The sequence below is a fragment of the Pholcus phalangioides genome, unplaced genomic scaffold, assembly GCF_987345545.1.
Source record: "Pholcus phalangioides strain wild (caught in Gottingen) unplaced genomic scaffold, Ppha-v1.0 ptg000014l_1, whole genome shotgun sequence".
NCBI lineage: Eukaryota > Metazoa > Arthropoda > Arachnida > Araneae > Pholcidae > Pholcus > Pholcus phalangioides.
The window spans coordinates 10,368,270-10,391,911 of NW_028301607.1; the positions used below are offsets into that span (position 1 = coordinate 10,368,270).

Consider the following 23,642-nt stretch of genomic DNA (forward strand, 5'->3'; position numbering starts at 1 on the left):
GGAGACCGACAAGTCACACAGATTCAAAGACACCAAATGGACATCCAGAGTCACCAGCTGGTATCCTAGATATGGTCAACGAAAACAAGGTAGACTTCCAACAAGATGGGAAAATCCAGTTGTCGGGGTGATGGGGAGGACATGTAAGAGAAAGGCTACAGACAGAGAATGTTGGAAGCTTTGCGGCCTCTAGGATCAACGCTTAACCAGTAAAATGCCATACCCCTGTTTTCAATGTATTCTGTATATTATGACTCCCTCTCTCATTATACCCCTTTTAATTTTCAAAAATTCCTTCCACTTAGAAAGTTTTTGTCTCTCTATTGAGCGAAAAGGGAGGTGGGACATGTTTCCAAGTTCAATATTCAACGGTATTGGCTGAAAATTAAGGAGGAGGCATCTTAGAATTTAGGAAAGTTTTAATAAACCGCAACTTAAAAGAAAATTTGTGCTGTTTTTTTTCTTCTTTCTCTTGAGTTTATCAATATACACTGTTCTTTCATTTTGAGTGGTTTTTAATTCAAATACTTCAGCTAAAATCACACTTAGAAACATGATTTTTTTGGGCTTGGGAGAGAGAGAGCGAGCAACTTTCTGATTGGAAGTTAAAGGACTTATCTCAGTACATATACACCCCCTCCCCATTAAAATGAATGGTAATTTTAGTAATAATAATAGTAAATTAAAAGAATGCTTCTATAAGGAACAGTTCAAAAGATAAAGGGTGTATGAGAATTTAACTTTACACCCTATATAATATAATGTGGGTAGCAGATACACATGAAGTGAACATTGAGACACCATTAATAGGTACCTGTTTATTTGCATAAATCTCTAAAACATTACAACATTAGAAGGTACATATATAAATTTTACTTTTGTCCATAGGATGAGAAAATTAAAAATATTAATTTCAGGAAAACTGAGCACATGCAGTTGTACCATTTTGCTTTATGATTCAGTGGCCAAAAAAAAAAGTTACCGTAACAAAAAAGACAGTTGTCGTAAAAAAACCCCTTATTTTTCTGCAATATCAAAGCTACTCGATTTGTGTTGCTGAAGTTTATTGAAGTTAAGGAATTATTACTACTAAAACAAATATAGAAATTCGGCAACCTGTACTACAAAAAATAATCCTGATACAGGTATGCAAAATTATTTCCAAAGTAATGGTAATTAATGGCCCAAAATTATGAGAGTATGTTCAAGATAATCTAATTCTGTTAATTCCCCTATAATCTAGTAGAAATGAAGAAAGATGTATGGTACTAACTTTAACAAATGAGATATATACAGTACAGCAGTGCCTCAAAATTTGATGCCTTGAGATTAATGACTGAATGTTTCTGGCGAATGCAGCATACACATGAAATTACAGGATAGATGTAAAGGAAGCATGCCCCCCAATAGAACATTGTTCTTTAGTTGAGGCACCACTGTATGAAAATTAGGGAAGATAATTGAGCACTAGGGTAGGTAAGGGTAGTCCCTGACATGATATAAACTGCCAGTCTCTGGTAAATTACTGACCACATTTTTCAATGGCAGTTATCCTAATGATAGCCTTTTATAAAACTGTGCAATAAATATCAAATTTTTCATAAAATTCCCACAGTTACCATCTAAATAATGATCTGAAATGGTACAACTGCCTGGAGACACATTTTACATTCGTACACTCGAACAAATATCATTATCACAATTTTGTCTCGATTTTGAGGTGTAACTAGAATTCGTGGCTTATTAAAATAAACTATGACTAGCTTGTGCTCATAATATATATATATTTTAGTCAAGTAAAATATAAAAACGGCCCCAGTTTTATTTTGTACAATAGCGCCGGAAACGTATATCGATCTAATTCAAAACACATTCAGTGACTATATTGCATATAAACTGTCACTAAAAAACAACACTCAGCACACAAATGCACACAAAATGAGAAATAACCTATTTAAATTAATTTATCGGCAGTTGAGATCCCATGTTTTTCACGAAATATTCTCACATACAACTACTATTTATAATATTATTTTACTATCATTGACAAACAAATACTTGCATAGCATTCTTGTGAAAATTACAATAACAATACAAAACCATGCAATATTCCATTATGAACAGGGCCATAGTGTGCCTTTTCGGGGGGGGGGGGGACAAGGGGCAGACTTTCCCTTGGGGCCTTTCTTGAAAGGGTTATTGTTATGCAAAATAAGTATAAATTTTTTTTTGGAAGAGGGGGGGGGGGGGCTGATTGTCCCCACCTAGTTACGACCTTGGAAAAGAAAGTAAGTCAATTTAACTATCTCAGCTAGATGCCAACCAGCATTGGCTTCCCTCCCACAGGGAAAGTAAATAATTTATTTGGCAAATATTCTGAAATTACAAGGATGGCAAATATATGGTTTGCATTTGACTTGGGAACATCAACTCACATGCTCAAGAGAAAATATGAACTGTAAGTAACCCTTTTGCGATATCTTCTTGACAAGTGAGGTGTCTGATGGTAATTTGAACCATCTGCCATATTTCTTTTCCATTTTGAACAGAATTTGACCAGTGGTGCTCATATTTTATGCAGACAATTTGTGTGAATATATGCATAGTTTGCACCATTTTAGTTTTTCAATTCCATTATTTCAGTTAACACATAAGAAATTCATTTTCTGAATGAAGTGTACATTTTGTTTTTGTATTTATAACTTTCAATTAAAAGTTTGTTTAGTTCAATAAATTTTGTAAATTAATAAGTTCTCATAAAGATGTTGATTAGTTCAGGTAAGTACATTGAGGACTTTATTAACCATATTACCTTCACCTGTTGGGAATATAGCCAAGATGTAGACTAGGGGTTCTTAACCTATGGGTTGCAAGGTCTTCTGAGATGGGTCATTCACAAATCCACTAACAACCAGCATCTCTTCTGCTATCGGTCATGACCAAGTTGATTCGTCAGGTCTTTCAAGAAGGGTCATAGAAATCCACTTAGTCAGGAATTTTTGGCTTCCGAGATAGGTCGTACAAATACACTTACGCCCAGTGGCCTCTTATGCTAAGACCCACACTTGATTCGTGGGGTCGTCCAAGAAGGGTCGTATGAATCTATTCACAGAAAGGGATTCTTGTAAACAGGTAACCTGCTTATACGGAAAAAAACATCTTGAACCAAGAAATTTTCCATAGAGACAATGTTAAAAAGTTCCCAGTTTAATAAAATAACTTTAAATTTCCCCCACCAGTAATGGAATACGATTCACACGAAAACTATAAATATATATTAATAACTGTTACTAATGGTGTGAAAAGACAATAACCTGCCTAATCGAATGCCCTGCTTGACTAGATATTACATGCTGGAAGCATTGATATCTGCTTAAGCAGGGCACAGACTACCTTGAATTATGTTTTTCTTTCAACAATGCTTCAAAATATGTTTTTTTTACATTACCTGTTCTTAAGAATTTATCAGGCACGGGTAAGCAAGAAGAAGCTTAGAATGACCTTATTACCCTCACTTACTTCAAGAATTAATGGAAGATGAGTGACATTAGTAAACCCAAAACAGAGTGGGGGATACACAGGATCAACCTTTGGACAGGACACAAAAATTTTCTTCCGGAGAGTTACTAATGTTCAAAAAACATTTAAATTAAAAGAAATTGGTTAATGAAGTTGTATAAATGGTATTTTCTTTTGATACTTCACATTTCTCACTGAAAAATATTACTTTTTTCCTTGTAATTTTTGGTTGCTTGGGAGGGGGGCACATGCCCCTTGAGCACCCCCCTGCATATGCCTCTGACATAGAGTAATAATAAGTGCTCTATATCTATATAACATTGCTCGTCTTCCATCTAGTTATTTTTTTTTTCATAATTGCTCTTAAACAGTTTAAACAATGATAGTTCTATGGACATTAATTGCATAGTACAGATTTGTAAGCTAAAACAAAACCAAAGAAAAATCACAATAAGTATTTATGGCAAGATTGAATTCCTAATCCACACACAAAAATAAATTTTTCTTTTTTCAAGTATACTAGCTTATACACTATGCATATTTTAATATTTTGAAATTTCTTGCAATATATTTTATCAAAATATAAAATTACTTTCTTCTTTTTCCATCATTTACACAGTAAGCGAAACCACCTCTGCACATACTCATTTTGGCCACACAATAATTCAAATTTTGTTTCTAAAAACCATGTCCGCTTAGACGATTACAAAAGGTCACATTTGGGAGAATTTCAAAACAAAAAATTTCATCCACACACACACATAATGTAAAAGCAATGTATTTGAGTAAGTGAGTGATAGCCACAAATTACAGTGAAATGCCTATATAATTATAATTGAGGGACTGAAAAGCATATCACTATAAAGGAGTTATCATTACAGATCATTGTGTACACTTCACCCATGAGGGTCATGACAGGCTTCATCATCTGCAACTTTCGACCAAATCACTGGTAGATTCCGCAACCATTGGCGACAAGTGAATGATGGATATGATTTCATCACTGCTAGAAGCTGGTGACCTTGTGAATATAGAATGGCTTTTTCAGTGATGCTAACATGACATGTGAATGAGTTTCTGGCATCGAGCGAAATATTTGATGTAACTATTTTCCCACACTGATTGGTGGCGAGTGCTCACACATATGATCCACCACATACTGCTTATCTGAGAACATATTGTCACAGACATTGCATTCGAAGAACTCTTCCTCATAATCATTAAACTTTATGGGATCCTGTTCTTAGTTTTCTTTGCAAAGTATCTCTTTGGTGGCTCAGAGACTTCCTTCGATCTCTGGGTCTTCATGTGGTGAACAAAGGCAACCACCATTGATAAGTGGGGATGACACTCATCACACTCTAAGTGCTGGACCAATCCTTTCTATAGCTGCCTATACACTATAATAACTGCATATGACTAGGGAGTAATGTCCTTATAGAGGATAATATTTTATAGGATTTCCACTGTATTTGAGTTAAGGTTAACGTGCTCACACAGAAGGCTGGCAAATAAGAATCACTTCAGTCATGCAAACAACATTAGGCCTACTTGTGAGAACGATGTGGATGCAGCACTGATCATGTAGAAATATAATAAAATTCTGAAAAGCTTCTATAAACTGGTACTAATAATAATTAAACCACCTTAACACTAAGATTTACTTATTACACCTAATTCAGGGAAATGTATCAATAGGAATCAATGCAGAAGCACCTTGAGTTATGGGGTTTAATTCAATCCTGAAAGTTAGTAGTGTTGTGAACAATTTGTAAATTAAAGCAAACTTTCTCACATAAAAAATAATAGGTCTTTGTCAAAATCCTCCCAGTGATAATATTTGCATAGAAATTGATTGTGTGTAAAGTGTGTTCTATGCATAAAAAGGAACTTTTTAGAAGCATCAGAGCTTCCATGTGTCCCATTAGCATTTTCTTATAGCTTTCATGCCAATATAAGTTTTTTCATTCTCATTAGTTGAATATATTATACTCACTCACAAATTTAGACACTCATAACTCAAGGTGAGACTGCCAATCAAGGAAATGAGCAGAAATTTATTTGAGGCCTGTATAAATTGATAGGACAATAACCTTGATCATGTGGCTCTTTTAGCTGTCATTTTCTCACATTTTTTAAGGGTCTATAATATGACTTTCATGACTGTAGCCTCGATATAATGAGCATGAGAAAAATACACATATTATAATCACTCAGAATAACAAAAATGAGACACCTCTGAAAAAATATGGTGTTTGTGAAAATGATTAAAAATAACCACAAGACAATTTTCATACTTGAACTAGAATCAGAAAGAATAGTTTTAGATCAAACACGAAATAATATCTGAATGACCAACTTGAAGTCCTTGGGAAAGTAAGGAATTATACAGATTTATATCTCACAAATGCAATAGGTGATGAGCGCAAGTTATCTAGGAAAATATATATTCATCCATTCAAAATACTATATACAAACACTGACAAAGGCAGCACACAAGTAATTAGAATAAGTTTTGGCCACTGCCAATTTAGGGATGCAAACTTCTAATTTGCTTCGATACTCATAAATAAGAAGCCTAAGCCTAATACTCTCTTTAATGATATACACATGACGAAAATGGCGTGAACATTTAGGCATTCAGTTAAAATTTCATATAGTACATTTGTGAAACCCAAATACATATTTGTTGTCCCAAAATCTCTGAGCATTAAGTGAATGAAGAACATAAAAATACAAACGTGATAGATGTTACACAAGTGCATCCATGAATATGCAATATGATCACAACACAAGTAATGGTAAACTACTTCAAATCTACATACCCATTTACAGCAATGGGTTTTTGAGAATCAGTAAATATGTAAATTTTTGACAAAAGTAAACTCAAACAAAACAGAGCAACAAAAATTGAAATTCACAAATCACAAATAGAAAGAATCATGTGATACAGAGACTAGTTCACGATTTGCACAAGATTGTAATATATATCAGTGCTCATTTGTATCTCATTCTGGAACTCATGATGAGGGCCAAAACCTGACTAGTACCAAAATCATTCAATACGTAGCACCCACGCTGTAAGACAGTGTTTCTCAAAGTGTGCAGTGTGGCTCCTAGAGGCAGCACAGACGTTTATCAGGAGTATTTTTTATGGCGAGCTACATGAGCAGATACAGACTCTATGAAAGTGAGTGGGGGAATGTTTACTTTTGTTCTTGTACCTATGCTAATACAATTTTTTCACTGAATGGGAAGGGGGCATTTACCCTTCCCCTGTATCCACCTATGGCAAGCTGTCCATATTGGTGTACAAATTATGTATTCTATATTTTTATTTGATTGTACTGAAAGAAGGAGGAGGGTGAACAAGCAGGTGCATAATAAAGGGTTCTTGTAAGAGGTAAGGGTCTCAGGTTGAGCTTAGGGAGCATTTCTGGTATCGATATACACAGTTTTTTCCATGAGAATCATTTTCTTTTAAACAACTGGTTTATATCCCTTATGAGGATGAATGGGGGGTCGTGGTCGATTTGTTGATGCCTATTCAATGCTACATAGTTCTTTTCAAGACTATCTTGGGGAGTTTGAGGTGAATGATGTCTAAGGCAAGGGAGCCACGCGTTGCAAAAGTTTGAGAACCACTGTTATAAGGTAAGGGGTGAGTAAAAGTTCTCTGGACTGGTTGTTTCCTTGTCAGTTGAGGGGGGGGGGCCGAGTTCAGAACATGTCACAAGTCATTTAATTAGCATCAAAATGCAATGAAAACTGAAATCGACATGTTCTGAAACTGTTGAGTATCAAGGTATGACCTTCTACCACATTGATAATTTGTATGCATCCCTTATAAGCGCAAAAACAATGTAAACAAAGCTGATAAATGCCAAGTAAGTTGCACAATTGTCATTGAGAATTTCGACAAAGACACTAGGACAAAATATCTTCTGCTGTATATATTATATATTCTAAACATAACTTACTCCCATAAAACATTTCATAAAAATAAAAAGCTGCAGTATTTCTCAGTATAAGAGTCACTTTCCCACGATAGAATAATACCCATGTGCAGCTTCTGTCTCCCTGTGCTTTACAAACACGTACATGCAAGAAAATGCTTTCTAAATGCTTGAAATTAATTCTGAATAGATGAAATGCAATTCAATTAAATGATATTTGAACATTACAAAATAAACATTCATAGCCAATTTCTTAAAAATTATGGTTTTTCAGAACAAAACTGATGCACATAAGCACCTGAAATCATGTAAGTGAAAATGCAATTGTCAGGGAATAAAATAGAGGATTTTTTAAAATGCAACAAATCAACAAATTGAAGAATAAAATTACTATTAAAAAACAATAATAAAATATTTACAAATTTTGGATGCACAGATCCACAATTGAAAATTAAGTAAAAAGTTAAATTTGAGCCGAGTTAGTAAGTACATACATATGGATGATCTGAAGACTATACTGGCTCAATTGCTAATATGAAATTTTGGCCTCTGCATTGGACACTAGTCATTATCCTCCAAATTTTCAAGAGATCAGTGACCAGAACTTCCACACATCAACTCAAAAATTGCACATAAAAAGTGTCAGAAACATATGATGTAAATTACATTTTGACACCCATTAACAAAATAACACAAATGATGTCCATACTCCACAGAGAACAAACATTTGCTTCAAACTTGCAATCCATGACATGTGATGCAAAAATCACATTCATTAGTAACATTTCATTAAAACAATTTCATGTAACAACAACGGGCACACCACAGCAATCTCTTGAACATCAGCTTTACTCACACGGTAAAAAAAAATCCTTATAAGAAGACTAATCTAAAAATGTCACATCATATATATATATATATATAGCGGATTACAGTGTCTACCGATGAATTATATTCATTACAAACCACTGAAACTGAAACTACATTTATGTTCGTCAGAGTTATTCAAATATTTTAATCTTATGCACAAGCTGTTAAAAACACTTATACACTGCAAAAAAGACATTTATTTGTTACGAATGACTAGAAACAACTACTTTTTTTAAAAATTTAATTATAACTTCAGACATTCTAAAAAGTACTCTGCAAAAATGTTTTCTATAAATTGATGGCAAAAAAAGAAATCACAGGATATTTTCAGTAATTTCTGAAATTCAGTATCAGCTCCTGAAATTGAAAAAAAGTTTTAGAGTAATTTTAAGGAATAGGACTTGACACAAGAATAGCAAAAAAAACCCTTTAAAAGTGTTAAATTTAAAATTTCATCATACAGCTAAACCTTGCTGCAACAATTAGTCAATAAAAAACAATGAAATCTCTCTACAACAACATTTTTCTGTTACTTCCAAACAAGATTTTTCCAAACTTGCTTGAAATTGCCTGTAAGCTCTTATAAAGTGTTTCTCAAAGTGTGGGTTGCGGCTCCTAAGAGTGTCACCAACATTTGTCAGGAATGTTGTGGCAAGCTGGAGAAATTAATGTGTGCTTATCAATGCTTTAACGTGGTTCTTTTATATGGAAAAATATCTACCAAACTACTCTGGAAAAGTGCAGATGAATCATGAATTGGGCAAGGGAGTTTGGGTTGAGAAAAAGTAAGAAGTTACAGATCAACTGTTCTAATGTAAAACTCTTCATATATCATCCTCTACATGAGAGAAGTATGAATGCCCAAATTTCCCCCCTTTTTTTCATCAGCTGGTTGGATATATATTATCTTATTTTGCTATCTAAGTTTTGCTTGAAATGTGAATGTTTCCCTATTGAAACATGTTACAAAACATTTCAGGAAAAATAAATTACACATTTATGAACATTACACATTTATGCTTCTGGCATGAGGGAATGATATCATTTACCACAGTAAACGACAGTAAATCCCTCTTTAATAAGTTTTTGAAGAGATTTAGAAACAGCTACAACAATAACTTTTGATATCTTGCTCAAAATCACCTGTTATGTAACTTAATTTTTTTTTCTTTTGCTCTTGAAAGGGTGTCTATATATATATATATATATAAATTAAAACCAGCATTTTATATCAACTTATGGTAAAAATGTTAAAGAATACGCCATTGCCGCCATTTTCTATGCAATTCATGGAAGTGTAATATGTCCATATAAAACAGTGTTTCCCAAAGAGAGCAATATTGCCCCCCTGGTAAACGATGGAATGGTATAGGAGGGATGATAAAACCTACAAATTTACTATAGGATCCTATGGGTTCACTTGAGTTGGGGGGGGGGGGGCGATGAGAGAAAAAAATTTCTGAAGGACGGGGAGATGGAATGAAAAGTTTGGGAAACTATGATATAAAATGACACTGCAAGCATATAGGAAATCTAAAAGTAACAAAAATTGCTTGTTGTATAATGTGGGTTTGATGATATATTTTCAATTACGTTTGAAACTTTATTTTAATCATATTTGAATGAAACTAGAGAAGGTTGCATGCTTACACTGGAGAAAGATGAAACTTTCCTATTACTTGCTCAGGAGAAATCGCTATTTATCTGTGCTTGGTCTAAGATGACTCAAATGTTTACAAATGTTATATCTAAATTACTGTTTCCAAAGCAGAATGTTTTGCAATGAGCCCTCAGCCGACTGAAAATGTTTATGGGGAAAAATTCCCATAATAATGTTTTCTACACACAATAGTTAATTCTTATCAATATTCTGCAGCAACCCTGATTGTTCTGTAATGTTCACCACATTTTTTGTATGTTCAGCTTTGGTTTGTGACTGTTATCCTATGATTATATGATAGCTCAAATTTCTTTTGGAAACATGATTTCATGGATATGTTCTTAATTCTATCAGATAGCAAATTATGTTTCATCCAAAAAAATGTGCATGAAACATATCTATGCAGCAACAGAAAAACAAGAATACAGTGAAATATCTTATCATGCAAAACTACAATAAAAGCAGTATATAATCATGTAAAAATATAATTGTAACTAAATCTTATGAAGTATTTTTTTTTTTCACTGAGCTAAAGATACTTTAATTGAACTGAAATTTTTTTTATGAGTCACAGAAATAGAAAAGGGAGAGAGCCCAGTGAATACCAGAGCAAGCTTAAATTAGAAAAAGAAATCTGTATAATTTTTTTTTATGCATCCTCTTACACTGTACAGGGTTATTCGGTTTAAACCCCGTTGGTTTTAACCAAGTATTTTTTTTAAAAACCAACTCTGTTTTTTTCAAAAAATCAAATAAAAGTGGTCTAAATATATATTTTTTTTTGTTGAAGAATATCATATTGTTCACATTATTAGCCAAAATTTTGCATTCTCTCCACATTTTATATTCTTGGGGTACACTCTGATAGTATATCTTTAAATGATATCAGATGATACAAGTGTTTTTTTTTCCAAGAAGGCTCATAAAAGTGGCCTGAATATATAAAGATATAGTAGGAACAAAAATGAAGAGATATGAAGATATAGAATGAAGAAATAGCAAAAATAGCTTTTCGAATGACAAAAGCGATAGTTCTGCTCACTTGTTCATTAAAAATTATATACTTAAAAGGTAATTATTTGAAGAAAAAATGAATACAAGATGGAATTTTATGAGAGTGAAATAGAACCTATGCAGTGTGTCGCCATCAGGGGGAACCCAATGCATGGTTCAAACAGATTAGGCGTTTCTGAAGGATGGCTATGCCTGATTGCATTAAAAATGCCAACCCTTGTTCCCCGATGCCTTCCTTCTCAAAAAATACATTGGACAAAAATATGACAATTAAAAAATATATTGAAGAAATACAATACAAGAAAAAAATATATACAGAACTTCAGATTATATAAGGAAAATGAAGCACGAGGAAAAATATATGTAAAGTGACGAGAATACAGAAATTACAGAGAATATTTTACAGAGATTACAAAAAAAATAATTAAAAAGTCCAAAATACAGTCAAAAATCATCGGACACCTTAACAATGGGGAACTGTTGTTGTTTTGAAGATTTTTTTTCGAAATGTCGTTAAAGAAGGTAGTGGGAATACTGTTGCCAGATGCAGCTTTGAAAAGATTGAGGAATGTTGTATTGAATTCCTGTTTATTATTACAAATGTGTCTGAATTTACAGATTTACAAAATGAGAGTGTTTCTGAATATTTTGGTGTTGATGTGTTTGAATGCCAGTGGCTTAAACAGTTAATGAAAATTTAAAGTATTTTCTTTTGTCATATACACCCGTTTCCCATTTATTGTTGTTTTTATATATTTTTATATCCAGGAAATTTATTTGGTCGATTAACAGCATTTCCACCACCTTCTTCAATGACATTTCCAAAAAAATCTTCAAAACAACGACAGTTTCCACATTCTTAAGGTATGTCCGGTGATTTTTGACTGCATTTTGGACTTTATTTTATGTATTTTTTTTAATCTCTGTAAAATATTCCCTGTAAATTCTGTATTCTTGTCACTTTGCATATATTTTCCCTCATGCTTCATTTTGCTTATATTTATATATATATACTAGCTATAATACCCGGAGCTGCCCGGATTTTCTTCAATGAGGCTTTTTTGGATCACGTGATATCTCCCTCACTTTTTCTTGAGGGACATACAAACCGTGTCCAAGTTAACCAATATGGCGACCTGCGCGATTCATGAAATAAACAAATATAGATTTACACAGAAACGTAGAAATGAATATATATTTTTCTTTTTTTAAGGGGCGATAGGTATTTCGATCCCCCCCCCCCCCTGAACTTCAAGTTATCCATCTGTCTGTTCCAGCTTCCAAAAATCCTTAGTTAAAGCTGTGGAATTTTTTCGATGCACTTTTCACGGGCTCATAACTAATTTTAAAATATCCTAACCCACATGAATTTATGCAAATAAATATCAAAAAAGACAATATGGAGACATTAATTTTCATACTTGAGAAGATATAAATGAAATCAATGATATTGCTCGAATATCCAACTCAAAAGTATAGGTTTGGCTAATTACTTCATATTTAATCTCCTGGGCTTCGTATATCTCTAAGCGAACTGAATATTTCAAAAATCGAGAATTCAATACAATTTTTAAAATTATTGATGGGGCGGAAAATCCCAGTAATTTCCGCATTCCTACAGTAAAATCGACAATTTTAGCACTGATTTCTATAAGGATCACCCTTTTCCTGACTCTCAAAGCGATGCTGATGATGATTATGACATCTATTCAAAAAGCCTCATTACTGAGAGTATATTGAAAATGTGGCAAACCATTATAAAGGCATAAACTATTATACATATACTAACAGGATTAAAGAAGTGACAAACCGTTGTAAAGGCATATACACGTCTGAAACGCATTGCTAGGGAACCACGGTAACCAAAGTAAACGTTCAGAAAGTGATTGTTGAGGCCCAAAAACCATTGTTGCCGGACAGTTTTTTGCCCGTTTGGGGCATTTGCCCTGGGCTGACAAAATTTTAAAGTAGCCTATCGTTCAAGTCGGGTCCCATTTGGTATATATGCAAAATTTGGCGACAATCGATCTAAAATTGTAGATTTGTATAGGAGACACACAGACAGACAGAAAATCAATTTTATATATATAGATAATCTGAAGCTCTATATATTTTTTTCTTGTATTGTATTTCTTCAATATATTTTTTTCATTGTCATTTTTTTGTCCAACATGTTTTTTCAGAAGACAGGCATCGCCACCCTTCAGAAATGCCTACTCTTTTCGAACTATGCATGGGATTCCCTTCTGATGATTACCCACTACATATAGGTTCTATTTCACTCTCATAAAATTCCATCTTGTATTCTTTTTTTTTCTTCAAATAATTGCCTTTTAAGTATGTGTGTGTATATATATATATTTTAATGTTTATACTTAATATTATATATATATTATATACAGAAGCCAAAATTTCTCGTTCTTACCACATTTTCTAACCTTTGGTTACATTCTAATGCTCTATCTTTAACAAATTCATGAATAAAGATTGCATTAAACATCTAAATGTAGTGGTGTATTATCTCACTGGGTTTTTTTCCCTTGACAAAGAAGCAGTAACAGTAGTGATGCCATTCTGCTAGGGGCACACACACACAGGTGGTCTTATAATCCAATAAAGACACCAGCTGTCCCTAAAGGACAAAAGACTGGTGTACTAGTAGTTACATTATCCCTCAGACATTTTCATCTTCTTTCCTATAAGAATTTGTACATCTGATACTGTATACCCCCCCCCCCCCCCCCAGTCTCACTATTCAATGTTTTTTTTATACTTTCACCATTAAGCCCAGTTAATCAGGGTTCCACTGTGTAGTAGTCACAGATTTATGAAAAATAATCAGCTATATACAGGGTGATTATAATTAAAGTTTTGATTCCAAAATTTTACAATAAGAACTACTGATCAGAATGACTTGAAAATTTGCATGGATATTCCTGAAGCAATGGAAATTTCTTTGGGAAAAGAAAAAAGTGCAAGTAGTGCAAGTAGATGATGGATGCTGTACTTGGCCAGCAGTAGGCCTATAATTTATGTTGTGCAACCTCATTTCCGCATTTCAACAGCATCAGTGTGTGGATGGCACAACTTTTATCAAGATGCACACTGTGATACCAGCAAAACAGCTGCTGAAGAGACATTTTGGCAATATCAAGATGATGCGACACTTGGCCAGCTGCCAGTTCACCTGACCTTAACCCTTGCAACTTCTGGCTGTGGAGAGGTATCTCAAAATGTTATGAACAGTGGCTGGATTGCAAACTTTGGTGAATTGAAAGCACATGCACATGATTACCATGACATAGCCTGGCCTGTTGTTGATCAGCTCATCTCACAGCCAGAATGTGGTGGACAATATATTTAACATTTCTTGAGTAAGTTGCAGTTTTTTGCTTGTTCAATTACTTCATTTTTTGTGATGTTTTCCAGAATTATGAAATTGTGCAATGCCAATTAAGTTATCAGTTTTGCCCTGAACGGCAATTGTTTCCATTCTGCGAGCAAATTTCCCACATGTTGGATGAGTACAGTGTCATTAATTTTACATTACTAAGTATTTTTTCCCCTTTGTCATACAAAATTCCATTACTTCAGGCATATTCATGTAAATTTTGAAGTCATTCTGACAATGGTTCTTTTTTTACAGTGTTTTAAAATCAGAATATTATGTTAATACTATTTAACCCAAAAAAAACCCAGTTTTTTTAGTTTTTTTACCAACCCTGACTGTAAAACACTTTTCTCAACTGACATCTTATTGTGAATTACAGCAGTGAATAAATTTGCTAGCCGGTCCCTGAATCATAAGGGAGAAGTCTGAATCCCTTTTGACACCAGTGAAAATTTTCTGTTTTTCCAAGGTGCTCACGTAAGTACAGATTGAATAACACACTGGACTAAACAATGAAAATCAATGATAAATTTCAGTGGATTCAAAACATTTCACCAGTAATTTAATGACCAGACACTGTTCTTGTGTTCTAGTTAACTAGTAAGATGCCATTTTGAATAGCACAGTGGAAAAATACAAGTGGACTCAAACTTTCACCATACATTATCACTAGCATGCATTTTACACACACTTTGAGTGGTTAGTAAATTTAAAAATTAAAACTATTAACAAGGTCCAGACATTTACTGGATGCTTTATGCAGTTTTTCTCATGTGTTTATGTAATTTTATTAACAAATTTTATGATTGAAAAATAAATAAATTAAAAAACAGCTCAAACATATAATAAAAAAACAAATCTTGCATAAGCATTTAGTTATGTAATAAAATGTGTATATTCTTAAAAGTGAAGACCAGTAAAGACTTTTTGCAAAAGCAGAGTTAAGAAGAAGAAGACGCAAATAAAACTAAGCTCATACTTCGGCAGCGAATGTGCATTTGGCAATGACATGCATGAGCGTAACAGCGGCTTGCAGGTGCCGTCATACAGCAGTTTCTTGCTCATGATCAAAACACATTTCATCACAAACCTTATTCGCGTAATTATCGTTAACTACAGATGGATCATAGAAAGGTGCGGGTTGAACATCTTGTGTCTGCATATTATCAAGTACTGTATACTTACTGCACATCACATTACGATTGCAATTAAGAAAAAAGAAGAAAACATGGGTTAAAAATCTGGGAAATAAAAAATTAATCAAATAGGAATCAAGACAATTATTCAAAGTGTTTATTTGAATTTGCATTCAATAAACTGCTGTTTAATTCGGGAATATGAGGACCAAATTCAATTTCTACATCTCTGTAGCAGGAAATTAACCAACGACTGTGCTTTAAAAATGTCATGATGCCTTTTTTTAAATGAAAAATGATGAGGGTTAAGAGCATTATATCATATTTTAGTGGCTCATATTCCCAAGGGTTAAGACATGGTTATGTGCACAAAAAACTCAAAATGTAAAAATCATCCAAACTCTCAGAAAACATCTAGCCTATGTTGATTGCTGGTAGTTTTTTAATGTCACTGATACAAATGTAACCTAGGCTAACGAATGCCTCAGCTTACAATTTTTTAAAAAATTTTCTTGCCTCTGCTAATGAATACAGATTCGGCTAATGGAAATTTTTTTATGTGGTTGCACACGCTAATACAGAACAATCACATTGTGAGATGAATTTTCGCGCCAATCATCAGAATTAGTGTTACTTGAGCCCCATTAACATATGTCTACCTCCAAAACCTTTTCCCACATGTACCTCCCTTTTTTTCTGAAAGTTTTTGAAATATTTTGTGTAAAATGAAACATTCAATTAATAGAAAATGCATTGAAAAAATAAAAATAAATAAATAAAGGAGGCTATGCTTTCACAGCACAACCTCCTGCTGGTACAAGACCCTTGGCATCAATCTGAACAGTCTGGATATTTTTGGAGCTTATCTTTTCCATCTGCATGCATCAAGATGGGGATACCTACAAACTCGATTAGGCTGTGTCAACATTAGATTCAGTAGACTACAGCTGATTTTGGTGTATACATTGCAAAATAGAAAGATTTTCAGAGAGAGTGTACCATCTTCCTGTAAATTCTCATTTATCCAATTTTGAAGCTGTTCAGCTTTAGTCAGTTTTATGTTTTTCTATAGCACTCCTTGGTGTTTTGAAAAACTTATCTTCATATTTTAGGGAGTACCTTTAACAAATTGAACTATTTTATAACACAAACACAAATACAACGCCACAACAGGCAAAATGCCCAATGAAGTGGCTGAGAAAAAGATGCCCATAAAAATATGGATGCCATATATTTCAAAAATACAGCAACCCAATTAAAAATGCAATTAACAAAAATTATAAACAATATATACACGTGATAAAATATTATACAATGCCCATAAAGAATACTTATGGTTGTCTTACTCCAAGCATGGATAGCTTCTCGATTTACCCCAACATGTTTATCATATTTCTTTTTGAACGTGTCAATTGTGTTACAATTTACTACCTCTAGGGGTAAGCTATTATAAGCTCGTGGGGGTAGACACTTTTGAAAAATTGTGTTTCGGCTAATGTTTGTACATTGCACCCTCTATGGTTCATGAATAGCGTGTGTAACCTTTATCTTGAAAAGAAAAGAGCATTCAGAGAGGAGACGTGCCAACTTTTGGATTTCAGAAATCCAGAGATTCTTCCGAAGGGGGTACCCCCCCGGCACTCATAGACTCAATCAAAAAAAAATGTTTCGAAACATTTTTTAAAAATAAATTATGAAAAAGTTCCATTGCCCCCCCCCCCCTCCCTGCCCCGAGCAGAACACAATTCCATGTCAGTCTTTCCATGCAGAATAGAGAAATCACATTTCCGTATACTGTTCATAAAACATAAGTTTCCTTTCATGGATGCTATTAGTGATTGATAATCTTGAGTATATGAACTCTCAAAAGGTTTATATCTAGCTTTATATAGGTTAAAGTTTTATATTTTCTTTCTGAAGACATATTTAATCGGAGGACACAATAAAAAAAACTTCAAAATACAAAGCTGCTGACGAAAAAACTTGTGTTACCACATGGCTGTTAATGGACCACAATAACGATTATACAGGAATTTCAGCAACCAAGGTCATGCCCCTGATAAATGATTGCCGATAAATGCTACTTAAATAGTCTTTGCCAGTTGCTTAAATGCGGTTACCAAGACTTTATTATACGGCTGCTCGGTGGAAATGACCACGGCTGTCCTCTATGGGTGTTTTTCCCCAAATGACGACTACTTTCATTGACGTCACGACAACGTGAAAGCTCGCAAAAATCTAATTTTCTGCGAAAATCCTGAGAAATTTTTAAAAATCCAGAGAGCGGGAGGGAGGATGAAAAATCCGGAGTCTCCCGCCTAAATTCTGAGAGTTGGCAGGTCTGAGAGAGTATAAAAGTGGATGAGGTGACCTATCATTGTTTACTGATAAAAGAAGAGTGTTGAAGAAAGCGATAAGGGATAGTAAAAAGGGAGTTGAAACTAGGTTGGCAGATAACATTGGCTCTGACCCAAAATCATTTTTCCGTTACATCAATAATGGATGTAAGGGGACAGTTGGTCGCGCTCGATAGGAGGGTCTAGGTTAGAGAGCAATGAGGCATGTGTAGTGCTTTCAATGACTTTAATGTGTGCCAGTTTTAATGGAGATAATGATATTCAATATACGGGTGTTGCATGAGGTAATAAAATCCTCAACACTATTCAAGTGGAAGACGTTGAGGTCCTGAATCTCCTAAAAAAGGGATGCACAAACAAGGCACCAGGACCAGATGATATCTATCCCAGGGTCCTCTGGGAATGTGCCAATGAATTGTTAGGGCCAGTCGCACAGATATACAGGAGTAATGTTGCTGAGGGTATCGTCCCAAGGGATTGGAAACTTGCTAATGCTGTTTCAATATTTAAGAAGGTATAGTAGAGAAGCTGTGTTCAATTATCGTCCAGTGAGTTTGACGAGCTCCCTCTCAAAAATTTTGGAAATTATCATCAAAAGCCAGTATGTGAAGTGAATAGACGAGAATAATGTATTGTTGGATAATCAGCATGGGTTCAGGCAGGAGACGTCACGTGTGACTAACCTCCTTTGCTTCTATGATCATGAGACTAAGGCTTTGGGTGAGAGCAATAATGTAGATGTTGTTTACTTTAATTTCCAGAAGGCATTCGATCGGGTCCAACATAGTAAACTCTTGAAGCGTTTACACAAGATTGGGATTGGGGGTAACTAGCTGAATTGGATAGAATTGTGGTTAAGAGATAGGTTGCAATGAGTTATGGTGAACGGGGAATTCTCTGGTTGGACAAGCGTCACAAGTGGAGTTCCTCAAGGAAGTGTCCTTGGCCCCATACTTTTTTCACTTTTTATTGATAAACTCAATCAGGGTATCGATGGGATTACTAGCAAATTCGCAGATGATGTGAAGCTAATGGGGGTAATTGGGAATCAAAGCGATAGGGAGTTGCTCCAGACCACCATACCTTCAGAGAGACATAGACTTGGTTCGAAGGGGTGCAGAGAAGAGCTATGCATGTCCTTATTGGTACACAGGGATTGAGTTATAAAGAGTGACTTCATTTTTTGAATATGTTTACGTTGGATGAAGGCAGGTGTCAAGGAGATATCATCGAAGTGTTCAAAATTTTCAACAGGATGGACCATGAACTTTGCACTGCCAATTGACTGCTTTTACAAGGGGACAGCAGTATTAATTGGAAAGGGGCAATGCAAGGTTACGGTGTCTCAAGAAATTTTTCTCTACTATGGTTGTTAATAAATGGAATAGCTTATCCCCAGAGGTAGTAAATTGTAACACAATTGACACGTTTAAAAAGAAATACGATAAACATGTTGGGGTAAATTGAGAACCTATCCATACTTAGAGTAAGACAATCATAAGAATTCTCATGGGCATTGTATAATATTTTATCACATGTATATATTGTTTGTAATTGCATTTTTAATTGGGTTGCTGTATTTTTGAAATATCAATATTTGTTATGGCCATCTTTTTTCTCAGCCACCATGTCGTGCATTTTGCCTGTTGTGGCATGGTATTTGTAAGGAACGTGGAAACAATGGAACAAATTATCTTTGTAAGCCAAAGCACCACTCTATAATATAATCTTTATTTATACACTATCTACAAATAAGTATTTGGACACCTATGCAAATGACGATATCTGCGGTCCTGAGATACGTCACGCCCTCCGCCGATATATATCGTGTAGGAAACAACATCGGCATTAGTCGCATGCAAGATGCAGCGCAGTTCGGAGCTCTCTGATTTCGAGAAAGGTATAATTATCGGGTATCACAAAAATGACCGATCCTTAAGGGACATATTTAGTGAGCTGAAGTACCCAAAATCGACAGTGGCCTATGTGATTAAGAAGTGGAAGGTGAGCTGTGATTGTCGGAATTTGCCCCGAGTCTGCAGACCATCGAAACTGGGAGATAGAGACTGACGGGTGCTGTCCAGAGAAATTCGGAAGAACCGCACCCAACCGATGGCCCTCATCCGCAAGGAGTTTCAACAGGCATCCGGGAGTATTGTTTCAATGAATATCATCCGTAAGGAAGCACATCTGATTGGTTTTCATGGTCGTGCTGCTGCCCATAAGCCTTTGATCACAAAGTCCAACCGCGGTGCTCGGTTAATGTGGTGCAAAGCACATCGAAATTGGACCGTAGATCAGTGGAAACAGGTTCTTTGGAGCGACGAATCAAGGTTCACCCTCTACCATTCGGATGGCAGGGTCTGGGTCTGGCGTCTGCCTGGAGAACGTCTCCTGCCAGAATGTATTGTGCCAACAGTCAAGTTCCGCGGAGGTGGAATTATGGTCTGGGGGGTGTTTCTCCTGGTATGGACTGGGCCCTTGGTCCCCATTCATGGTAAGCTCAACGCCGATGCCTACTGCACTATTTTGGATGACAATGTGCTTCCTACGTTGTGGCAGTTTTACGGGGTGGACCCCTGTTACTTCCAGGACGACGATGCTAGCTGTCATACTGCGAGGTTAACAAAGGCTTGGTATGGTGCCAATGGGGTTCATTGAATGGACTGGCCTGCCCAGAGCTGAACCCTATCGAGAACCTCTGGGACGAGTTGGACCGCCGAATTAAGGGGTGCCCTACCCGTCCAAAATCGGTGAAGGAACTGACATGTTTTCTGCAAGCGGAGTGGAAGAAAATACCACTAGCCGTCACACAAGGACTTGTGGAAAGTATGCCCCGGAGGGTTCACGCTGTAATTGCCTCTCGTGGAGGATCTACCAACTATTGATTTTGAATAAAGTTAGTTTTTCTTTTCTATCACAGGTGTCCAAATACTTATAGGTAGATAGTGTATATTTAAGAAAGAAATCTGAATTTGGAAATAATTCTAAAAAACAACAACAACAACAATGTCACTAACCTTTTGTAAGAAGATACTGAAGTAGTCCTAAATATCTTTCTGAGCAGTCCATGGAAAAATAAGGAACGTAAATGCAATGGGAAGAATTTTTATTATTTTTTTGGTACATGTATGTTTATGAGATTTGGCAGTTGATTGAGCGGCAGCTTGGGTATATTTATAAGGCCAGGACAAATACCCGCTCGCGAAATCTGTCCGCAATGCGACTCCCTTTTTGCGACAGAGGTGTTGAACAAGTGGAAGACCTGCCAAGAAGAGAGGCATTTGATTACACTTTGAGCAGGACAGACAAGAAGAGAGAGAGAAAAAACTGGGTACAACTTTAAAAAGCAAGAGAGATTATTTTGACTATTCATTTTATATGTCTGAAGTCTTAAACATTTAATTTGAGATTTTAGGTGAAAATTTAGCAATACTTTGGATGATAAATTTTTTACGTGATACATCAAAGGTATTTTGTTGCATTACTTTTTCTCCATGAACAGCTCAGAAAGTGTCTCCTTACCAAAAATATTATATTTTTAGAGTTGAAAAACTTATTTCCAAAAACTAAATAGATTTAACTAATTTAGTACATTTACTAAAGAAGAAAAAGTGAAAAATATCACATAAAACATATCATTACTGAAAACAAAGAAATTTATTGTTCCTATCTATCTCTTCTATCACTTGAATATATTTTTCTATCACATTTTTCTACAATTTTATTTTTAAATAATATGGTGATTCATATGGTGAAGAAAGATGAATGTTACTTTTCCGATCTTAGGGGGGTGAGCATTTCAGTAATGATCTATATTTATGCTAATAAAATCACAAGGATTGGGGAAAAGTTATTGGTCACTTTGTAACAAATCAATTTTACTTCAGTATAGACATTTTTACTAACTGTCTGTGGCCTTATACTACACAACATGATTTGTTTTGTTTATGAGTTGCTAAAGGAAGGTGAGTAAAAAACAATCTGCCATGAGAGGAGAAAATATGAGTTGGAATATGGCTTCCACTCTTGAAAGTTGTGTGTTTTGTGAGGTGTGCAGTAAAGTAAAGATGCTTAGTTACACTCATTTGGTTATCTTGTGAAATAGTTGGAGATCCCACCAACATTTAACGACTAGAAGCCCTCCGCCACCATGCAGAAAAGGACATACGGTCATAACTTTATTTCTTGGGAAGGGAAAGAAATGTTAATCCTTCTACAAAGTAAATGATTTCCCAGATTGATTCAAATAATGACGTGTAACATTAGACAGAAAGCAGGCAGGACACAATACTAACATGAACCTAAAAACGCAAGAAGGCAAATGGTATGCATTCAAAAACATGGAAGGCAAATGGCAGCACTGCTCAAATATGAAAACCCACATTACTCATAAAAGCCACCTCATTGGGCATTTTGCCTGTTGTGGCGTTGTATTTGTACAACCTCTGACAATAAAGTTCGGTGAATAGTCCTATAACATTAACGTAGATGAAATGTTAACGAAAGTTATCTTACTGTCCTTCGAAATAGTCACCTCTCATTACTATGCACCGCTGAGATCTCCTATATGTGTCCTGGAAACTTTGCAAGAAGTCTTCTTTTGGGATGGAGTTCAAAAGCCTCGTCACGTTTCATTGGATGTCAGGAATATCGTCAAATCTCTTTCCTTTCAAAGCGAGTTTGAGTCGTGGGAATAGGAAGAAGTCTGGAGGATTGAGATCTGGCGAGTATGGTGGATGTTCAATTTGCACCACCCCCATTTTTCCCAGGAACTGTTTGAAGATATTGGCTGTGTGAGGGCGAGCATTGTCATGAACAAAAAACCATGAACCTTGTTGTGTGCACTGAGGTCGTACCCTGCGTAGGCGTTTCATGAAACGGGTCAAAATTTCAATGTACCTTGCAGCATTCATCGTCGTTCCCTCGGGTAGAAATTCTTTGTGGATTTTGATGTTCTCAGTTAAGAACCAACACACTAAACAAACTCTTTGTAAAACAAGTCTTTCACGGAACATAAACGATGCTCAACTGAACAACGGTGACGGCAGATGGTCAACACCTGCTGCTACGCATGTGCAGGGTTTTGCTTCGCCAGTGTTGCCAGATCAGCCGTTCTGACTTCATTCACCGAATTTTATTGTCAGAGGTTGTATATAAAAACATTGGGGACACACATATGTTAACATAGCATTTCTGGCATGCACCAATTAATTAGAAATCTTTCAGAAGAATGTTTGCAAGGTGCATGCAAAACTGAGTAGTAGTAGTGTAACACATTAGAAGTAATGCTCAATCAAGTATGAACATGACAAGGAAAATAATCTGCAAGAAGCACATGCTACTACCACTTTACTACATGTCAATTCTGGTCACATCACAATACTACAATTTATTACTAATTGAGTTGGGTCAGAAACCTTTCTCTGAAGAGAAAAAGTCAGGTTATAACTTCTGTCTTTGTCGTGGACAAAGTGAACTTCCAGCAAGAGCATATTGAGGTATCATCTATCACGGTTGCCTCAGATCTGATAGGGAAAAAACTTATCTCTGCTCTTCTCCAGGATCAAACCTGTGGAGCCCATACTAGGAATTACATGCATAAGGATGAGTTGGATGAAATTGTGAAGCAAGTGGTATTTCTTAAACATATGATACATATATATGCAGTATGATCCAAAAGGTTAGGTCCTGGGTGCTTACTAGTTTAAATTTCATACCATAAATAGTTTAAAATAC

The 23,642-nt window shown here is 35.3% G+C and overlaps 1 protein-coding gene across 4 annotated transcripts in view; it reads right to left on the minus strand.

Moving 5' to 3' along the window:
• Window positions 1-956: 956 nt before the first annotated feature.
• Window positions 957-23,642, minus strand: part of Nmnat (nicotinamide mononucleotide adenylyltransferase) — a 37,734-nt gene continuing 15,048 nt past the window's right edge. Inside the window, exons 8-9 of one of the 4 annotated variants that reach the window (XR_016193905.1) lie at window positions 20,924-21,168; window positions 957-8,702 (exon numbers count right to left, since the gene is read on the minus strand). Coding sequence is in view for 2 of the 4 variants with exons in the window: in XM_089241712.1 (XP_089097838.1) it covers window positions 8,673-8,702; window positions 15,501-15,594 (124 nt within the window). In the remaining 2 variants the exon portion in view is untranslated. Of the gene's footprint in view, window positions 8,703-15,389; window positions 15,595-20,923; window positions 21,169-23,642 lie in introns of all 4 variants that reach the window. The other 3 variants (XR_016193904.1, XM_089241712.1, XM_089241713.1) reach the window with 3 other exon arrangements.